At 33.4% G+C, this 19493-nt stretch overlaps 1 protein-coding gene across 23 annotated transcripts in view; it reads left to right on the top strand.

Annotated features, from left to right (window-relative positions):
- LOC126694210 (disease resistance protein RPM1-like) overlaps window positions 1-19493 on the top strand; it is a 76117-nt gene that overhangs the window by 4255 nt on the left and 52369 nt on the right. For 4 of the 23 annotated variants that reach the window (XR_007645674.1, XM_050390298.1, XM_050390296.1 and 1 more), the window contains exon 2: window positions 18875-18915. The exons of 15 other annotated variants lie outside the window; for them this stretch is intronic. Coding sequence is in view for 3 of the 8 variants with exons in the window: in XM_050390298.1 (XP_050246255.1) it covers window positions 18875-18915 (41 nt within the window). In the remaining 5 variants the exon portion in view is untranslated. 4 more of the 23 variants (XR_007645668.1, XR_007645666.1, XR_007645672.1 and 1 more) reach the window with 4 other exon arrangements.

The raw sequence follows: 19493 nt of genomic DNA, 5'->3' as shown, positions 1-19493 counted from the left end.
GAACAATGAAAATGGTAGATGACACTTATAAGTGTTAATTCCAAACCATTTTTGAAATGATGTGATTATAATAGATTTTCTAAATTAAGCAACTATATTTGTTATTTAAAAGTATTTTAAATTTTGTAAGTTTTCTTTTTCAAGGAACCATGATGTATTTTACATTCAATGATTAATAAGGCAAGATATTTTGTAAACAATATAATATGTGGTTGGAATTTGTTTTTAGTACTTCTTACAAATGGTTCATCTTCTATTCATCTTAAATAACCTAAAGAAGAAATAGATATAAATAAATCCATCACTTATATTAGAAAAAATAAATACAAGACTTTAATAACATATGAAAAATGTAATTTTGTTAATAACCTATCAATATTACGTTAAAAATGTGACATAATTGTCTAGGGGTGTTCGCAGTACGATACGGTGCGGTTTTGGGCCATTTTTAGCTCCGCACTTTGTGGTGCGGTTTAACTAAAATCATAACTATACTGCACCTTGTTTTTGTGGTCACATGTGTGGTGCGTTGCGGTGTGGTGTGGTTTAGAGTTTAGCCAAAACCATAACCGCACCGCACCTCATTTTTACGGTCACATGTGCGATACTATGTATAAGATGCAGTTTGAAGTCGGTATATTTTTCAAATTTTGGGCTTTTCCTACTTAGCCCAAAACTAATTTTTCCCTTTTTTGGGCCAAGTTTTAAATTATTAAGTTAGTTTTTCTTTATTTTGGATTGGCTTTTCTAGTCAACACTTGCTAGAGTTATTAATTTTTTTTTTTTTTTAAAAAAACTAGGGTTATTAAACTATTAATAATATATTTAATATTAAAAATAAATAAATATATTAATATATAGAGATGGTGCGGTGCGGTGCACTATTATTTGTGGTGCGGTACGGTTATGCCATTTTGCGGGCGGTTTTGGTGTGGTTTTTGCAGTTTGTGCGGTTTATGCGGTTTGGTGACCACCCCTATAATTGTCAATGTAGTAACTCCTATTTCTACCCAAACCTCTCCTCCCAAAATATCACCAAAGTGGACCAATAATAGATTGAAGTAGACTGAAATTAACTAAAATGCTATGCTAATGTAGCTTAATAGGTAGAGACGGACCCAGGATTTTAAGATAGGGGGGCAGGAGATAAGTGCAAAAATGAAAGAAAAAAAAAATTCAAATGCGCATCCATATATTATTAATAAACTATTGACCAATAAAAATACACAAAATCATTATTTCTTAATATATCAAGATGCAAACATCTATCAATAAAAACAAAAGACACAAAACACTATTATTTCTTAATACATTTTCTATGAAAATGGAACTCAACACTATAAACTTATTATGCACTATCAACAAGCACTTTTCCTAACTTTACCATTTTTATTCCTTGAAAGTTGAATCAATGTTCCTCTTTCTATTAGTTGTCTCAATTAATGCCTGTTTTAGGTTGTTTCGGGGTTCTTAAAAAAAAAAAATATATATATATATATAAAATAATAATTGTTACTTTTATATAAAATAATGAATTTAATTTAATTTTTTTTAGAAATCTTAAATAAGGTGGGATTTAAAAAAATATTTATTTATAATCTTATATTCTTATTCACATTTTATATAAGATTTTTAACTTACTATTTACTTATGGCAATCTTGTAAATAAAGAGGAATATAGGATTATTTTTTAAGTAGGAAGTTCCCTAGAAGTTTCCTTTATCTCTTCACTGCTCAGTAGGTGTTTTACTTTTACCATCAGATTTCTTTTTTCTATTTTCGCAACCAAATTTCTTCCTCACAATCTCTCACCAAGGAAGCAATGCCAGTATCTCAAATTAATTTGTTACTTAAATATTCTTTCATACTTTTAGTCTTCATCATTTGACCATGAATATGAGCCAGGGACAGGTCTCGCGTGGCGATAGTGGCAGCGCTGGTGTGGCCGTTTCCTGTTTGGGTATGCGATGCCAACAATTGAGACAGGGACGGATCTGCGATGGATTTCTCTCGCGTGTGGCGGCTTGAGCAGTAGTGTGACTGGGTCTGTGATGGGTCTCTCTCTTTTCTTTTCTTTTTTCCTTTGTTTTCGCTTGTTGCTTTGCTCCGTTTGGTTTCTTTTGCTGCGTTTTGTTTTTGTTTTTTTTTTTTTCACATTTTTTTTTAGAGTTACATGGGCTGGTCGGTTGGGATAGGGGGGCCCAAGTCATTTTGCTAAAGGGGGGCCCAAAGGGGGCACAGTTTTTTTTTTTTTTTTTTTTTAATTTTTACCTACTAATTTTTTTTTTTGGGCCCAGGGGGCTAGGCTCCTACCTGGGTTCGTCCCTGTTAATAGGAGTATAGAAATAATAAATACTACTTTTATATATTATATAGATTATAGATTAGCCATAAATCCACTTTGATAAGTTATTTTAGGTTAGACCAATTTTGAAAGGACCTCTATACTCAACTTTTATATAGATTATAGATTAGCCATAAATCCACTTTGATAAGGTATTTTAGGTTAGACCAATTTTGAAAGGACCTCTATACTCAACTTTTGGTACCAATGGTATAGAATGCCCCACAATTTAAAGATATTGCTAAGATTTTATTTTTGAAAGTATTTATATATACTGTAGTAAAAAAAAAATAGTAATTAAATGTGTAGTTATCAGAAAGGTATAGGTCTAGTTTTTGCAGTAATATTTCTATGCCCACTTCAACAACATATCACATTTAAGGTATCTAGAAAGCTATGCAAAAATTTTCAGTAACTAAGACATCTCAAATGGTTAACTATTTTGCCCCGTTTTTCTTGGTGAAAGCCATATTCCATATCTCTTATTTGAAAATAGTTTTTTTAATTGAATTAACTTGTAAGGGTGTGCAACCAATCCGCCAAAAACGACCCGACCCAACCTAACCTGTCGGGTTGAGTCGGTTTTTAAGGCTTGGTGGGTTGGGTTAGGTTACAAATTTTTTTTTAATAGCGGGTCGGGTTGGGTTTGGGTCATAAAATTCCAAACCCACCAAACTCAACCCAACCCACCCATATATTTAATATATATATATATATATATATATTTAAAATATATTATATAATTAATAAATTTTTTTAAATAACTAGTTCTTCCTATTCTATATAAAAGTCAATTAGTTCACACAAACCCTAGTAAATTACTATTGTTGTTTAATCGTTAATGTTGTTTGCCTTTAAGGAATTACATTGATATTAATCTTTGGGTTTTTTTAATATATTTGTATTTATATGTTTTTCTACTCAATTCAATAATAATAATAATAATAATAATAAATTTGTCCAACCCATGGGTTCAACCCGACCCAACCCGGCTCATGTGGGTTGGGTTGGACTTATGTGATGGGTTGGGTTGGGTTGTGTTGAATTTTTTTTGACCCACCATGGTGGGTTAGGTCAAAAAATCCTCTTAACATGACCCAATCCGACCTATGCACACTTCTACTAACTTGAACCGTACTAGATTACTAAACTTGTACACCTCATAAAAATGCATAAAAACATAAATAAAATTGAACAAACATATTTTCCATCAACAAAGTAGGCAAGAAACCCAACCATTGAAAAACTGAGACCTTCAAGTGGCCACCAACCTGTAATTTTTCCATTTGTCATTCAATTTAAAATCTCCAGTTCAAGAAGCGTTGTCCCACGTAAGTCCTAAATTGGAATGGAATCACAGCTTAAAGAGTTTCGTTTCTCCATCATCGAAATTTTCAAGCAATGGCCAAAATTTTTTGGGTTGTCTACGCTACAAAACTTAATTACAACATCAACATTGTTGTATATCACGAATTCTATATTTGTTGGAATGCGTCGAACTGACTTGGACGCATTGGACTTGGACCCCCTTTTACTCAATTAAAAAAAAATCAGCATTAAACTTCTTGAAATTGCCTGTTAAATTGAACTAGATTTGTATATTTAAGTTTAATGCGAGTGTACTATGACAATTTGCCCGACAAGGGTCAGTATCTACCACGTGACATCTTTGCTACTCACTTGTGTAGTCAACCTCACCGACAAAAGACTTCTGTAGTCACTTTTTCCTCAATAATGCAGGTTCATGATTCATCATCTTCTGTAGAAATCGTTCATTTTGCTTGGTTATACTTATACTTTTCTTATCTTTTTTTTAACTCTATTTATGCTTCGTACAGACTGTTACTAATCTCATCTGACTCAAGTTTTTTGATAGAAAGAAAGGAAAAGAGTGATAAAAAATAGTTAAGGAAAGTGGATTTGATCTACAGAGACCAATCTCAGGCAATATCTAATAACAGAGAAGAGCCAATCGTCAAAACAAATATTGGAGATAGAAGAATCTACTTAGATAGAGTATTTTTAGGGGGAAAAAGGATTTGTTGTAGCATTTAATTTGAGATTTTAAGTTTTAGATTCTTCAATGATTCATTGATACTTCTTGTCTGGTAGTGTGAAGTTCTACATTGTTAATTGAAGCGTGTCCATTTGTGGTAGGTAAACAATCAAGTTGTACTCAGTGATGCTAATCCAAATATGTAAGATGCTTTAATAATTTGAATCCTCAATATTCCTATTAGTATCATATTTAATTTTATGTGTACCTTTAATTCTAGAATGTTTGGCCTTATCCACAGACTTGGATGGAGAACGAAATTATAGTTGTTGCTGCTGGAACAAGTTGGATTTGTTTTCTTCAGAAAATCAAGTAGAAAAATTAGTGGTTTGCAAGGTTGTCAAAATCGAGATTCTACGTAGGATCGTGGGAGGTAGGTAGAATCGTGGATCGTAAGATCGAATCGTGGATCGTAAGATCCTACCTATTTTCAGATTTTAAGCAAAAATCCTATTGGTAGTGACTTTGTATGTTATATAAGCACTTAAAATATGAATCCATCCATTAAAAAAAAAATTGCATCATAAAATGTAATTTGCACGTACTACATTGTTCTTATGTTATTCTAACGAAACAAAATATATTTAACTTTTGACATAATATATCTAAAAAGTTCAGTACATGTTTAATTAGCAACTAAGTACCAAAATATTGTCTACACATGGAAAATGTTTTCCAAATTTTAAGTTCCAAATCCAAAATAAGTTAGGCTAGTTAGCATATAAAAACTAGCTAACTACAAATTTACAATATGTAATTCAAAAAGAGAATTCTCAATCTTAGGTAAACTAGCTAATTACAAATATGAAATCCAAAAGAGAATTCTCATTCTAAAGTTCTTCTAATCTAGTCACTATCATTGTCATATCTCATTTCATCATCTATATCCTTCCTAGTATCAACATCCATGGCGTAATCATCGTAATCATCTAAATACTTAAGAAAGCTTGAAAGTAGTGATGGCTCACCATTGAGAGGGTTGAGAGGTGCTGGGTTTTTGACAGGGGACTGTGGAGGTGTGGACAGAGTTGCTGCGTGCTGGAGCTTAGTGTTTCTAAAATATTTAGGTTTTGTTTTTGAAAACTTAACTTAAGCAGTATAGGTTTTTTTGAGATTTTATTTTGAGAGAGGGGTAAATTTGGGACTTCAATTCATTGGGCTTATGGGTTTTGGACCTTTAGGTGGACCGGGGATTATTTTACTAGACTTACCCAAATGAATCCCACATAAAAAAATAAATAAATAAATAAATAAAAAAGCCAAATGGTAGGATCGGTAAGATCCCATATGATCCTACGATCCTATACATCCTACACGATCCTACAAACGATCCTAACATTTTTGCGATCCTGCTACGGTTTTAATCTTTTTGGTGAGGTAGGATCGTAAAATCGTGCGATTTTATGACCCGGATCGCGATTTTGACAACCTTGGTGGTTTGTATTCACTTGGATCTGGTACTTTAGGTTTGACCAATTTAATTGTATTCTTCAAATAAATCTCACAAATCTTGAGAGATGAAAAGTTTCTTCATGAGTGTGCTTCAAAAATCATAGTTCTCACCGGTTGGGATGGGAATCATTGCACTTTATGATATTCTTCATCTAAGGTATAAAGTTTAGGGCTCATTTTTGCTAGTACGAACCCTTTCTGGGTATTCTTTGAGGAAATCTCCAACCTGACATAAGATATCTTTTATCTCCTCCATGTTATTTGAGTATGATTGTTGGGTTTCTACTTATGTTTGTGAGAGAGTGAGGCAAATTAATTTTTGGCCCATAATTTGGCCTTCTGGACTAGCTTTTGTAATTCTTTAGGGTCCGATACGTCTCATTTGTCCCCTCCTAACCTAGGTGTTCCTGATTCACTCATACTATTTTTGGTATTAGAGTATAAGACACGGTGAATGAGTTATGGTTTTTAAAATAATAATAAGATTTTACTCAACTTGAATTATGAATTTTGATTCTCCAAAAAAAAAAAAAAAAAAAACTTGTATTATGAATTCCACAACGAGGGATCAGGAAATAATATGCATCCTCAGAAGCAAAGGAAATAGAATAAGTATTATGATTTTCTGTCTCAAAATTTGAATTAAAATAAAAAAATAGGAAAAAATGCAAGTTGTATACTCTAAATTTGACTAAAATTTATTTCAATCTTCTCACTTTACTTTTGTTCAATAAAGTTCTCAAAGTTTCAAGTTCATTCAATTAAGTCATCTCCATCAAATTTTGTTAGATTTTGCAGCTAAGTGTCCCAATTTTTATATTTTTATATTCAAGAATTTTTAATTAAAAATCCATTTAGTTATTGAAAAATATTTTCTAGAATTTTTTTTTTAAAATAAAAATTGACAAAAGTTGACGCAAAAACTTTAATTGAATAAATTTGAAACTTATAGAGATTCAAGTCTCGTATGAGTATGACACCGTTTCCTTTTATCTCCTTGACTGTTACCTTCATCTGGTAGTGATACGTAAAGTAAAGTGCATTCTTTGTGGACTAACCGATTACGATGGCCATATTAGAAAGAGAAATCCACATATGAATTGCTTTACAGCTTTGGCGCGAATCTGATTCAAAAGCTAAAAGAAGAAAGCAAAAAAGTCGAGGGAAAGTGGGTGGAAGCTTGATCATATATAGAAAATAACCCAAACCGCCTCATCAGATACCTGCATTCATCCCCTTCTCAAAAAAAAAAAAAAAAAAAAAGAAGATACCTGCATTCATCCCGAATTAGACATGATGTATTTTACATTCAATGATTAATAAGATGAGATATTTTGTAAGCAATATAATATGTGGTTGGAATTTATTTCTAGTAATCCTTATAAATGGTTCATCTTCTATATATCTTAAATAATCTAAAAATAAAGTAGATATAAGTAAATCTATCACTTATATTAGAAAAGATAAATACAAAACTTTAATAACATAAGAAAAATGTAATTTTGTCAATAACCTATTAACATTACGTTAAAATGTAACATAATTGTCAATGAAGTAACTCATCTTTCTACCCAAACCTCTTCTCTCAAAGTATCACTGAAGTAGACTGATAATAGATTGAAGTGGATTAAAATTGACTAAAATGCTATGCTAATGTAGCTTAATAGGATTATAGAAATAATAAATACTACTTTTAGATATTAGATAGGTTATAGATTAGTCATAAACCCATTTTGATAAGGCATTTTAGGTTAAACCAATTTTGAAACGGCCTCTATACTCAACTGTTGGTACCAATGGTATATGCCCCACAATTTAAAGATATTGCTAAGATTTTATTTTTGAAAGTATTTATATAAACTGAAGTAAAAAACAATTCAAAAAAAAAAAAAAAATCAGAAAGGCATAGGTCTAGTTTTTGCAGTAATATTTCTATGCCCACTTCAACATGTCACATTTAAGGTATCTAGAAAGCTATGCAAAAATTTTTCTTGGTGAAAGTCATATTCCATATCTCTTATTTGAAAATAGATTTTTTTTTTAATTGAGCTAACTAGAATTGTACTAGATTACTAAACTTGTACACCTTATAAAAAATGCATAAAAAAATAAATAAAATTGAACAAACATATGTTCCATCAACAAAGTAGGCAAGAACCCCAACCATTGAAAAACTGAGACCTTCAAGTGGCCACCAACCTGTAATTTTTCCATTTGTCATTCAATTTAAATCTCAAGTTCAAGAAGTGTTGTCCAACGTAAGTCCTAAATTGGAATGGAATCACAGCTTAAAGAGTTTCTTTTCTCCATCATCGAAATTTTTAAGCAATAGCCAAAATCTTTTGGGCTTGTATACGCTACAAAACTTACAACATCAACATTTTTGTATATCACAAATTCTATAATTGTTGGAATGCGTCGAACTGACTCGGACGCTTGGACTTGGACCCATTTCACTCAAGAAAAAAAAAATCAGCATTATATACTTCTTGAAATTGCCCGTTAAATTGAATTAGATTTGTATTTTTTTTTTTTTTTTTGATTGTCAACTTGTACCAGAGCTTTCATTAATAAGGACAAACGTCCAAAGCAATTACATCATTCAATATTTGATTCTCAATACAGGGTGGGGAATCCTCAACCCAGATTACGCAGTCATTTACATTCTTAGACTCTCTAACAAGTAGATGAGCAACCGTATTGTTCCTTCTGTTTGTGTGGACTACTTTCCAAGAGCAAAACATCTGCAAGTAATTTCTGGTGCCTTCAACTATCTCTAAAATTGGGGTGGCAGGTGCATCTACTCCTTTCAAAGCTTGGATCACCAATTGGGCGTCACCTTCTACTACAATATTCTTCAAACCCAGGTCCCACGCTAGGAGAATTCCAGCTTCAGCCGCCTTAGCTTCTGCCTCTAAAACCCGCAGCAGAAATAACACTTTTTTACTCATTGCCCCCATGATTTTCCCCTTGTTATTTCTGATAACCACCCCGATTCCACACGTGCCTTGTTCCCTAAAGACAGCAGCGTCCACATTCACCTTATACCAGTCCTGCAGAGGAGGGGACCAATGTTTGTGTTTAGGCATAGGCCTAGGCACCTGGCCTTTAGACGGTAAAGCAGTCCGGACTTCCTCCCTATATCTCCTTGCCTCTTCTGTGATGGTTTTGCCTTGTTTGCTAACTCCCCCATGTCTAACAGTATTCCGGTTGTTCCATAAGCACCAGGCCACAATAGCAAACAGCTCCCAATCTTTGTCTCCCTGGGATTCCAGCAATAGCCAAACAACATCTAAGAACTCCACAATAGCATGTACTGGGTTATCAATATTAAAACCCAGCCCCTTCCACGCTTCTTTCGCTATTATGCAGTTCCACAAACAGTGTCCAGAGGTTTCACTCTCACTGCAAAATCACAACAATCATCCTTCATAATCTTCCTATGTGCCAAGCACTTCTTTGTGGGGAGTATATCCCTACACGCTTTCCATAAGAAATGCTTTATTTTGTTTGGACATTGGAGACCCCAAATGGTCTTCCAGATTGTTGACATCCTGGATTTGTCCGAGCACTCAGGATTTGCCTCGCCCTCTTTAGCTTCCACAATGCATTTAACCGCTGTCCTGTATGCACTCTTTACTGTGAAGCATCCATTTGGTGTCTTAGCCCATACTAAGGAATCTGCTAGGTTCATCGAGCTAAGGGGGATAATTTGCCCGACAAGGGTCAGTATCTACCACGTGACATCTTTGGTACGCACTTGTGTAGTCAACCTCACCGGCTAAACACTTCTGTAGTCACTTTTTCCTCAATAATGCAGGTTCATGATTCATCATCTCCTGTGGAAATCGTTCATTTTGCTTGGTTATACTTTTCTTATCTTTTTTAAACTCTGTATTTATGATCAAAGAATCAGAATAGAGAGCAGTTCTCGATATTATGATTGGGTTAATGGTTGAATCGATAATGTCATAAATAAATAATAAATAACTATAAAAATGAATAATTAATTTTATAACTAGCCATTTTAACAAAAAGAATTAAATAATAATATTAAAACATTAAACATTAACTTACCAACTTTTGGACACCACTTGACAAAATTCAACCAAAAAGAAGAAGAAGAAGAGGAAGAAGAAGAGAGAGGTAACCACTACAAAGCATTTTAATTATTTTTTAATTTTTCAAATAACAAAATGTTAGTGCACTAATTAATAGCAACATCATTACTCACTTGATATTTTTTTCTCACAAATCCTACACTTACGCATTGGAATATCCCACCCACCACACATTTTGAAAACCTACTACATCCACACCACACGTTTTGTTCAAACTCCTTTCTAACTTTTTGCTAAATTTTCATTCAATATTCTCTCTCTCTCTCTCTCTCTCGCGTCAACCTTCCCTCATCATCTTTGCTGTTGCATAATCAGAAATTCTATTTCCACCCGCTGAAAAAAAAAAAGAGTCTTTGCTTCCTGAATTAACACAAAAATGCACCCGAAAACATTTCAACAGACCAGAAGCAAGTCCCCAGCCCAGAGTTGACAGCTAGAAAAGCGGAGCTCCATGCCAGACAACACGTGGGAAAGGTTACGAAATTTGAAGCTAGATTGTAGATCTCAAGGTGCTAACAGTTGGTGTTTGTGAATTTCAAATTACAAGATCTAAACTGTAAGCCCAATCGCAGACAACGATTCATCCTAGAGAAGAACCAAACGGTTTGAAGGAGTAAGAAGAGACGCGATATGTCGGAATATTCAGTATTTTGTCTCATTAACAGGCTGGTTCCCTTGCTGACCAAAGAAGCAAAACTGTTAGGAGGCATCCATGGAGAAGTAGCTGACATCAAAGATGAACTGGAGAGCATTCAATCCTTCCTCAAGGACGCAGATGCAAGAGCAACAGCTGAAGAAGACATGAGCGAGGGCATCAAAACATGGGTGAAACACGTTAGAGAAGTAGCTTTTCACATAGACGTCGCAATCGACCAATACTTGCTTCACGTGGCAGTTCATGATCCTCATCGGCGTGGTCTCAACGGTTTCCTGCAAAAAACCACTCACTTACTCAAATCATTGAAAGTCCGTCATAAGATAGCTAGTGAGGTTCATGAGATCAAAGCATCGCTGCATAAAATTAAGGAAAGAAGCAAAAAATATCGCTTCCAATCCACTGGTCAAGCATCAAGCAGTGGTGCTCGGAATGTTAGCTGGAATGACCCTCGAAAGGACTCTTTTTATCTTGAGGACACTGATGTTGTTGGAATTGAATCTTCTAGAAATGAATTGATAGGCTGGTTGGTAGAAGGACAACCTCATCGTATTGTAATTTCGGTGGTAGGAATGGGGGGACTAGGCAAGACCACACTTGCCAAAAAAATCTATGATCATCAAATGGTTAGAGGACACTTTGAATGCTATGCGTGGATTTCAGTGTCTCAGTCTTACAACATACAAGATCTATTAAGGAGCATCATAAAGCAATTTCATGAGGCCAGAATGGAGCTTCCTATGCTGGAAATTGACACAATGGACGAGCAATCATTGGTAAGTAAATTAAGAGATTACTTATGGCTAAAAACGTATGTGGTCATATTTGATGATGTATGGAAAATTGACTTTTGGGAGGGTATAAAACATGCTTTGCCTGATAATAATAAGGGTGGTAGAATTATGATCACAACACATAATTGGGAGGCAGCTAGTTTTTGTAAAAAATCTTCACATGTTCATGTTTTTGAATTACAACCGCTAACTCCTGATGAGGCATGGGAGCTATTCTACAAAAGGGCGTTCTAATTTGAATTTGGAGGACATTGTCCCCCAATATTGGAGAAATTGTCTCAGGACATTGTTGAGAAGTGCAAAGGCTTACCACTTGCAATTGTTGCTATAGGTGGTCTTCTGTCAACCAAAGACAAAACTGTCTTTGAATGGAAAAACTTGCATGATAGTGTTGGGTTTGAGTTAGGAAGAAATCCCCATCTTACAGGTGTTGATAAAATCTTGTCCCTAAGTTATGAAGACTTGCCATGCCACCTCAAATCTTGCTTATTATACCTTGGTATGTATCCAGAAGATTACTCCATTAGGTGCAGCAAATTGATTAGACAATGGATAGCTGAAGGATTCGTGAAGGAATTGGAGGGTAAAACATTTGAGGAAGTTGCACAAGAATACTTGACTGAATTAATCCACAGAAGCTTGGTTCAAGAATCATATGGTGACATATTTGGGAAAGTTATAAAATGTCGACTCCATGATATCTTACGTGAGATCATGCTCCGAAAGATGAAGGATTTGAGTTTTTTTCATGTTCTCTCAAAACAAGAGTCTCGCTTTGAAGGATTAACTCGACGCGTGTCAATTGATGGAGTTTCATATGTTGTATTAAAGGAATTTGGGAACACTCATATTCATTCTCTTTTATTTTTCAATCTTGATGAATTTCCAAAGTCCTTTATGAGTACTTTTGTTGCTAACTTCAAGCTTTTGAAAGTCATGGATTTTGAAGATGCTTTGTTGGATTGCATTCCTAAAGATGTTGGAAGTTTATTTCATTTAAGGTATTTAAGTTTAAGAAATACCAAAGTTAAAATTCTTCCAAAATCCATAGGAAAGTTGCAAAATCTGGAGACTCTAGATCTAAAGCAGTCCCTAGTTTCTGATATACCAATTGAGATCAACAACCTTTGTAAGCTACGATATTTTGTAGCTTTCAATCTTGATTTTGAAAAAGAAAATAGTTTGACTTTGGGAAAAGGGGTAAAGATACAAAAGGGAGTTGGGTGTTTAAAGAACTTGCAAAAGCTGTATTATGTGGAGTTGAATCATGGAGGGGTTGATCTTACTAAAGAGTTGGGAAAGTTAAGACAATTGAGGAAGCTAGGCGTGAAAAACCTGTCAAAGGAAACCATGATGGCTTTGTGTGCCTCTATTGAAAATATGAACCACCTTCAATCTCTTGATGTGACCTTAATTAGCAAAGATGAGATAGTTGATTTAAAATTCATTTCATCCCCACCTCAATTTCTTCAAAACCTGCATATAAAGGGGCGATTAGAGAAGTTACCAGAATGGATTTCAGAACTTCAACATCTGGTCAAACTAAAGATTTTATGGTCTAGGTTAAATGATGACCCATTGAAAGTCCTTCAAAATCTACAAAACTTACGGGAGCTCATGATCTCACGCCAAGCATACAACGGAGAACATTTGCATTTTAAGCCTGAAGGGTTTCCAAAACTCAAGTGGCTATGGATTACACACTTAAATGCATTGCATACGCTATTGATAGATGAAGGAACATTGCCTGTTCTTGAATTTTTTTCCATTGGGCATTGTCCGGAACTTAAAGAGGTGCCTTCCGGAATCCAACATCTGAAAAACCTCAAAGAATTGGGATTTTGGGGGATGCCCAAAGAATTTGAAGAAAGTTTGGATCCTGAGCAAGGGCTACATTACTGGATTGTTGAGCATGTACCAGTCATTATTCTCTTCCGGAAGCTTCGTGCAGGATATTATGGCCATGACAAACACAATCTTCGTTCCAAGCATTTGGCGGGGTCAAGAGGGCAAAGGCAAACATTCAACCAGAATGAGTTTAGATGCTAAAATATCAATGCTTCAGTTGAGAAAGGTTATTGCAATTTAGCTAAAAAATGGCTTTTGATTTCTTGATAATATATATTTTTTCTTTTCTAGTAAATAATGCCATGGGATTTCTATTGTAGATTTGTATAGTAAAAAGCAATTGTTGTCATTTTTATCTTGCATTTCTTGAAATATGTAATTCACCATCTACTGTTTTAATGGTCTGCTTGTTTGGGTTTTGATATTTTCATATAACACTTAAATTGCACTTCTGTGACAAATTTAGAGGCATGAGCTACTTTGCTAGATTTGGGTTTGTGCTTTTCATATTAACTAGTAAGTTGCCCGTGCGATGCACGGATAACGTTGTAATGTTTTATATAAATTTGTTTTTGGAAAATATTATACATATATTATAGCATATTTATTATAAAACTTTATTAGTAATAAGTTCATCATAAAAAGTAACAATTATAAATTGCACACATATATCTATTAGAATTATTTTGTTCAAGTAATGAGTAATAATTGAAACAACTTTGGAGTAATATTGTATAATAAAAGTTGATAAAAGCATATTAATTCATTCTATATTATTGATTTTTATTATGTGATGTAATAAAAAGCTTCATTACAATTTTTTTTTTTTCTTCAATGCTTTGTTATTGTGGTATGGTGACGCTTGTTATCATCATCAGTGAAGTTTAGTCCATCCATATTTGTTCAATTTTTGAGCTTTCATCATTTTTTTTCCTTTTGTTGCATCATCTGTGTTAATCACTAATGAATTGGTACCGGGAGATTCTTGATTAGATCTTACAAAGTTTGGACTTTGTCGCTAAGATTTTTCGTAGGTATTTGCAATTATATTAAATTTCAATGATGTGATAGTTTTTTGTAATTTTTTTTAATTTTTGTTAATTTTGGAATAATGCAACAAAAAGAATTAATATAGCATATTGGATTGTGAATGTATTTTTTTTCTTCCATACCTTTTTGTCATTTGAAGGTGCATAAAAAATCTTAGCAATTATGTAATTTTCAAAACTATCCTTTAGATTAAATTCATTCAAATGAAGTAGGAAAATTCATTTTTTTCCTACTTTTTTTTTCAAATCACGTAGGATTCCTTCTCCAATATCAATAGTTTTATAATAATTTAAATAAGTTATACCTCAGTTTATTTTTCAGCAAGATTTCTTGTAGATTTATTTAGGATTTTCTAGGCATCTCGATCAAATATCACAAAATTTGTTTTGTCAATTGCATCAAAAACTTCAATTTGAATCCTGTATCCGAAGTAGTTTGCAATTGTGTATGTGTATATATATATATATATATATATATATATAGTAGTTATAGTGAGATAAATATATTATAAATATTTGGAGAGTATGCAGTTAATGTGAATGCCTCTAACTTTGGGATAGAAAGATTTGTTTTTGTTTCACATTTTGCACACCAAAATGATCCTACTTGTGGTTTGACATTCCTTTCACAAAGTATGTGCAAAATGTAATACCAACCCATTGTTGTATCAATTTTACTTATTGTTGCAATACCCTAGCAGTTCACATCTTGCAATAAACTTTGAAATTAATATGTATTATTTTTTTAATATAAATAATATGATGTATTTTTTTTTTTTTACGTAAATGATGAGTATAATTTGAAACGATTAACAAACTTGTTTTGTAGGATCTTATTCAATGCATTTTATCTTTATTATTGTCTTCATATTATTTAAAGATAAATCCTCTTTTGAAAATTGTTTTGCACGTATTTTTGGTATTTCTTGTATAGGATCATCTTTTTTACCATTCCTATCATTGAATTTTTTTTAAAGAAAATATTAAGTTAATGGCATTTTTGTGAGATAGTATATGCTATTTATTAGACTTTTTATTATTCTAAATTTTAGAAATATGCACTTGTCAATTATTTCAACAACCCCAGGGATCTCAAGATTTATATATATTTTTGTTGCATTGGTCAATGATAGCGAATTTGTCTGCATAAATTGCATAGAACATTATTGATAGGCAAAAGTATATTGAATTGAAATTGGGGAAAAATGGAGACATGATTTCATGATAATGAGATTTTCTAGAAGTATCATCTATATGTGGGGGAGGAAGAAGAGAGTTTGTAAGAGGGTAAGAGTTTTTGCTTTGATTTGGACGTGGGAATGGTCAAATTTTGTTCATCACATATAAGGTAATAACTGTACTTGAGTTTTTCATAAGATTTGGTCTACTTTTAAAAGGTAATCCATTTTGTAGTGAATAGTTTTTGGTCTAATTGTCAAGAACAACTCATATTTGATATAATAGTAAAAAGAAGTTACTATGATCTATTGAGTAATAGTAAAAAATACTTAATAAAAAAAAAAAGATAAAAAATGTTAAATTTATATGATAGTAAAAATAAGTTACTATGATCTATTGGGTAACAGTAAAAGAAACTTAATGAAAAGAGGTAAAAAAAAGCTAATTGCAATATTAGAGTGCCACGTGGCAGGACCTCATGCACTCTCACATGAGGTCTCTACTTTTGTATATATATATTGAGGTAATAATAAAGTTTGAGTTTTTCATAAGGTTTGGTCTACTTTTAAAAGGTAATCCGTTTTGTAGTGAATAGCTTTTGGTCTATTTGGTCCAATTGTCAAGACCAGCTCATATTTGATATAATAGTAAAAAAAAAAAGTCACTATGATCTATTGAGTAACACAATAAAAAGAAGTTACTATGATCTATTGAGTAACAGTAAAAAATAATTAATAAAAAAAGGTGAAAAATGTTAAATTTATATGATAGTAAAAATAAGTTACTATGATCTATTGGGTAATAGTAAAAAAAACATTTAATGAAAAAAGGTAAAAAATGCTAAATGCAATATTAGAGTGCCACGTGGCAGGACCTCATGCACTTTCACATGAGGCCTCTGCTTTTAAATGGAGACATGATTTCATGAGAATGAGATTTTCTAGAAGTATCATCTATATGTGGGGGTGGAAGAAGAGAGTTTGTAAGAGGGTAAGAGTTTTTGCTTTGATTTGCATGTGGGAATGGTCAAACTTTGGTCATAACATATAAGGTAATAACTGTGCTTGAGTTTTTCATAAGGTTTGATATACTTTTAAAAGGTAATCCATTTTGTAGTAAATAGCTTTTGGTCTAATTGTCAAGAATAGTTCATATTTGATATAATAGTAAAAAGAAGTTACTATGATCTATTAAGTAACAGTAAAAAATACTTAATAAAAAAAAGGTAAAAAATGTTAAATTTATATAATAGTAAAAATAAGTTACTATGATCTATTGGGTAACAGTAAAAAAACTTAATGAAAAGAGGTAAAAAAGGCTAAATGCAATATTAGAGTGCCACGTGGCAGAACCTCATACACTCTCACATGAGATCTCTACTTGTGTGTGTGTGTGTGTGTGTGTGTGTGTGTGTGTGTGTGTGTGTGTGTGTGTGTGTGTGTGTGTGTGTGTGTGTGTGTGTGTGTGTGTGTGTGTGTGTGTGTGTGTGTGTGTATTGAGGTTATAATTGGGCTTGAGTTTTTCATAAGATCTAGTCTACTTTTAAAAGGTAATCCATTTTGTAGTGAATAGCTTTTGGTCTAATTGGTCCAATTGTCAAGAATAGCTCATATTTCATATAATAGTAAAAAAAAGTTACTATGATCTATTAAGTAACATAGTAAAAAGAAGTTACTATGATCTATTGATGTACCTCATACACTCTCACATGAGGTCTCTTCTGTAAGGTTGAATTTATTCAACCATCTAATTGGCTTTATTCCGTGCCAAATTTGCTTGTAATTCAGCATTTAGTAACCCTGTATTTAGGTGGGTTTGTTGTAAGGGTAGTGAGTGAGATAGAGTGAAGTTTGCTCAAGAGTGTGCAAGAAAACAGAGACTCACGGCTGGGACTCGCGGGTGGACTCGCGGCTGCAAGCCGCCAGAAGCAGCACACGTGCCAAGCATGCTGGAAGATGAACAGTCATGCTAGCTGGAGCACTACAGGACAAAACAGGACAACTGGCCATACGGTTAACTCTCGACTGGATCTCGCGACTCGGTCAAGCCGCGAGGTCAAGCCGCGAGCCACTCCTGTTTTGTAAAACCTGACGTTTCACATTCCTCTCCCACTCCAGTATAAATACCCCTTTTACCTACGATTGAAAGAGAGCTTCCAGAGAGAATTTTGAGAGAGAAACCCTAAAGAAAAACAAAATTGTTTCACCCACAATCTCTACCTTAGAGTCTCTTCAAATTCCCCTACTCTCTTCCTCTCCATTGTCAAATCCTTGAGAGGCATTATACCAAACCTGGTTCTCACTATTATCATCACTGTGAGACAGTTGTTTAGATTTCTGGGAAGCAGTTAGGAAGGAGCCAATCTTCATTGGTTGATGCTACGGTCTAGTAGCGGAATCCGGGAAGCTAGAAAAGAAAAAGGTTCGGCGCAACCTCGTTGGAGCAAGAAGCTTGGAGGGCTTAGGTGCACTGGGTAGATTAGGCTTGGAGGGTCTATTGCTGTCCTTGTATCCCAACTTTATTTTCTAGTGAATTGATTACCGCTTGGAGGGCAGCGGAGAGGTTTTTCGCCGAGGACTTCGATTTCCTCTTCGATAACACATCGCGTGTTGTCTTTGTGTTTGCATCTTCCTTCCTCTCTATCTTTTCCTTTATTTTATCTGCTGTGGTTTTATTTTGTTATGGCTTAGATAGTTGTTTAACCATTTTCATATTATAGCATGTGTTAAGTTTCCGCACACTTGTTGTTTGACATATTGCTTGAGTTGGTTAAGTTGTATTTTGGGGGTCTAAACGTTCAAAGGTGTTTTGTACACGTTTTTGAACTTTCATCTTCTTTTATATATATATTGATGTACAATACTTGTATCAAAACAATACAATACTTGTATCAAAAGTCAAAACAAAACTAGTTCAGACTATAGAGAGATCTGAAAATTGTCAAAACATTACTTTTAGGAATTTACAAGATTGCACTTTTACTCCTTTTTTTTTTTTTTTTTGGTTGAGAAGACAATTTTACCCCTACTTAAAGTGTGTTAGTTGAAGTTTTATTTAGGGAAAATGTTAGAAATACAAACTTTTTTACAAAAAATTTTACAAACTATTAATATAGTGAGTGGTTATTAGTAAATAAAAAAGTAATGTTGGTGGTGGATCTAGATAAGAAACAGTAAGAAATTGGCCACAACAATAGTTTGTAAAAATGTTATAAAATAGTTTGTACTTGTAGAAAGAGTATTAAAAAAAAAAAAAGTTTTGTTGAAGCATTTAATTTGAGGTTTCAAATTTGAGATTTTTAGTGTACTTTTTTTTTTTTTTTGGTGTAAATTTCTTCATTACTAATCAAAGTTTGTCCATTTGTGATTTGTGGCAGGTAAACAATCAAGTTCTACTCAATAATGTTAATACAAATTTGTAAGTACACTTTTTCGCATAATATGACGCTTTAATAGTTTGAATCTTCAATATCCCTATTAGATCATTTTTATGCGAAGCTTAGCTTAGCTCGGAATTGTTGGGCTTTGTTTCTAAACTTGGATGGAGAACGAATATAATTGTTTCTGCTGGCACCGGTTGGGCTTGCTTTTTTTTTTTCCAGACACAATCAATTAGGAAATTTTGTGGTTTTAATTTCACAAGTTTACAGTTGTCTCCTCTAGTTTGTTGCTCAATGTGCTCATTGTGTCAGCCCAGATAAGTGGTTTTCAGAACAATCATGGATTGGTTGGTGTTACTATTTTCCTATGTACAACTAGAATCACCCCGTTATTGTTTATTTTGTAAAATGATTTGAACCTCTTTGAACAGTTCTCTCTCTGTGGTTTCGATATCTCTCTTTTATGAGTTATTGCTTTTATTAGGAATTCTGTAGTTGGCCATAGATGCATTTGATCAGGTACTTTAGGTTAGACCATTTCCAGAATGATCTCTATACTCTCAACTTTTGGTACCAATAGTATAGAATGTTCTTCGATTTTGGTACCAACTTTTGT

This window comes from Quercus robur, chromosome 8, assembly GCF_932294415.1.
Source record: "Quercus robur chromosome 8, dhQueRobu3.1, whole genome shotgun sequence".
Classification (NCBI taxonomy): Eukaryota; Viridiplantae; Streptophyta; class Magnoliopsida; order Fagales; family Fagaceae; genus Quercus; species Quercus robur.
This window is presented reverse-complemented; position numbering and strand designations above follow the sequence as displayed.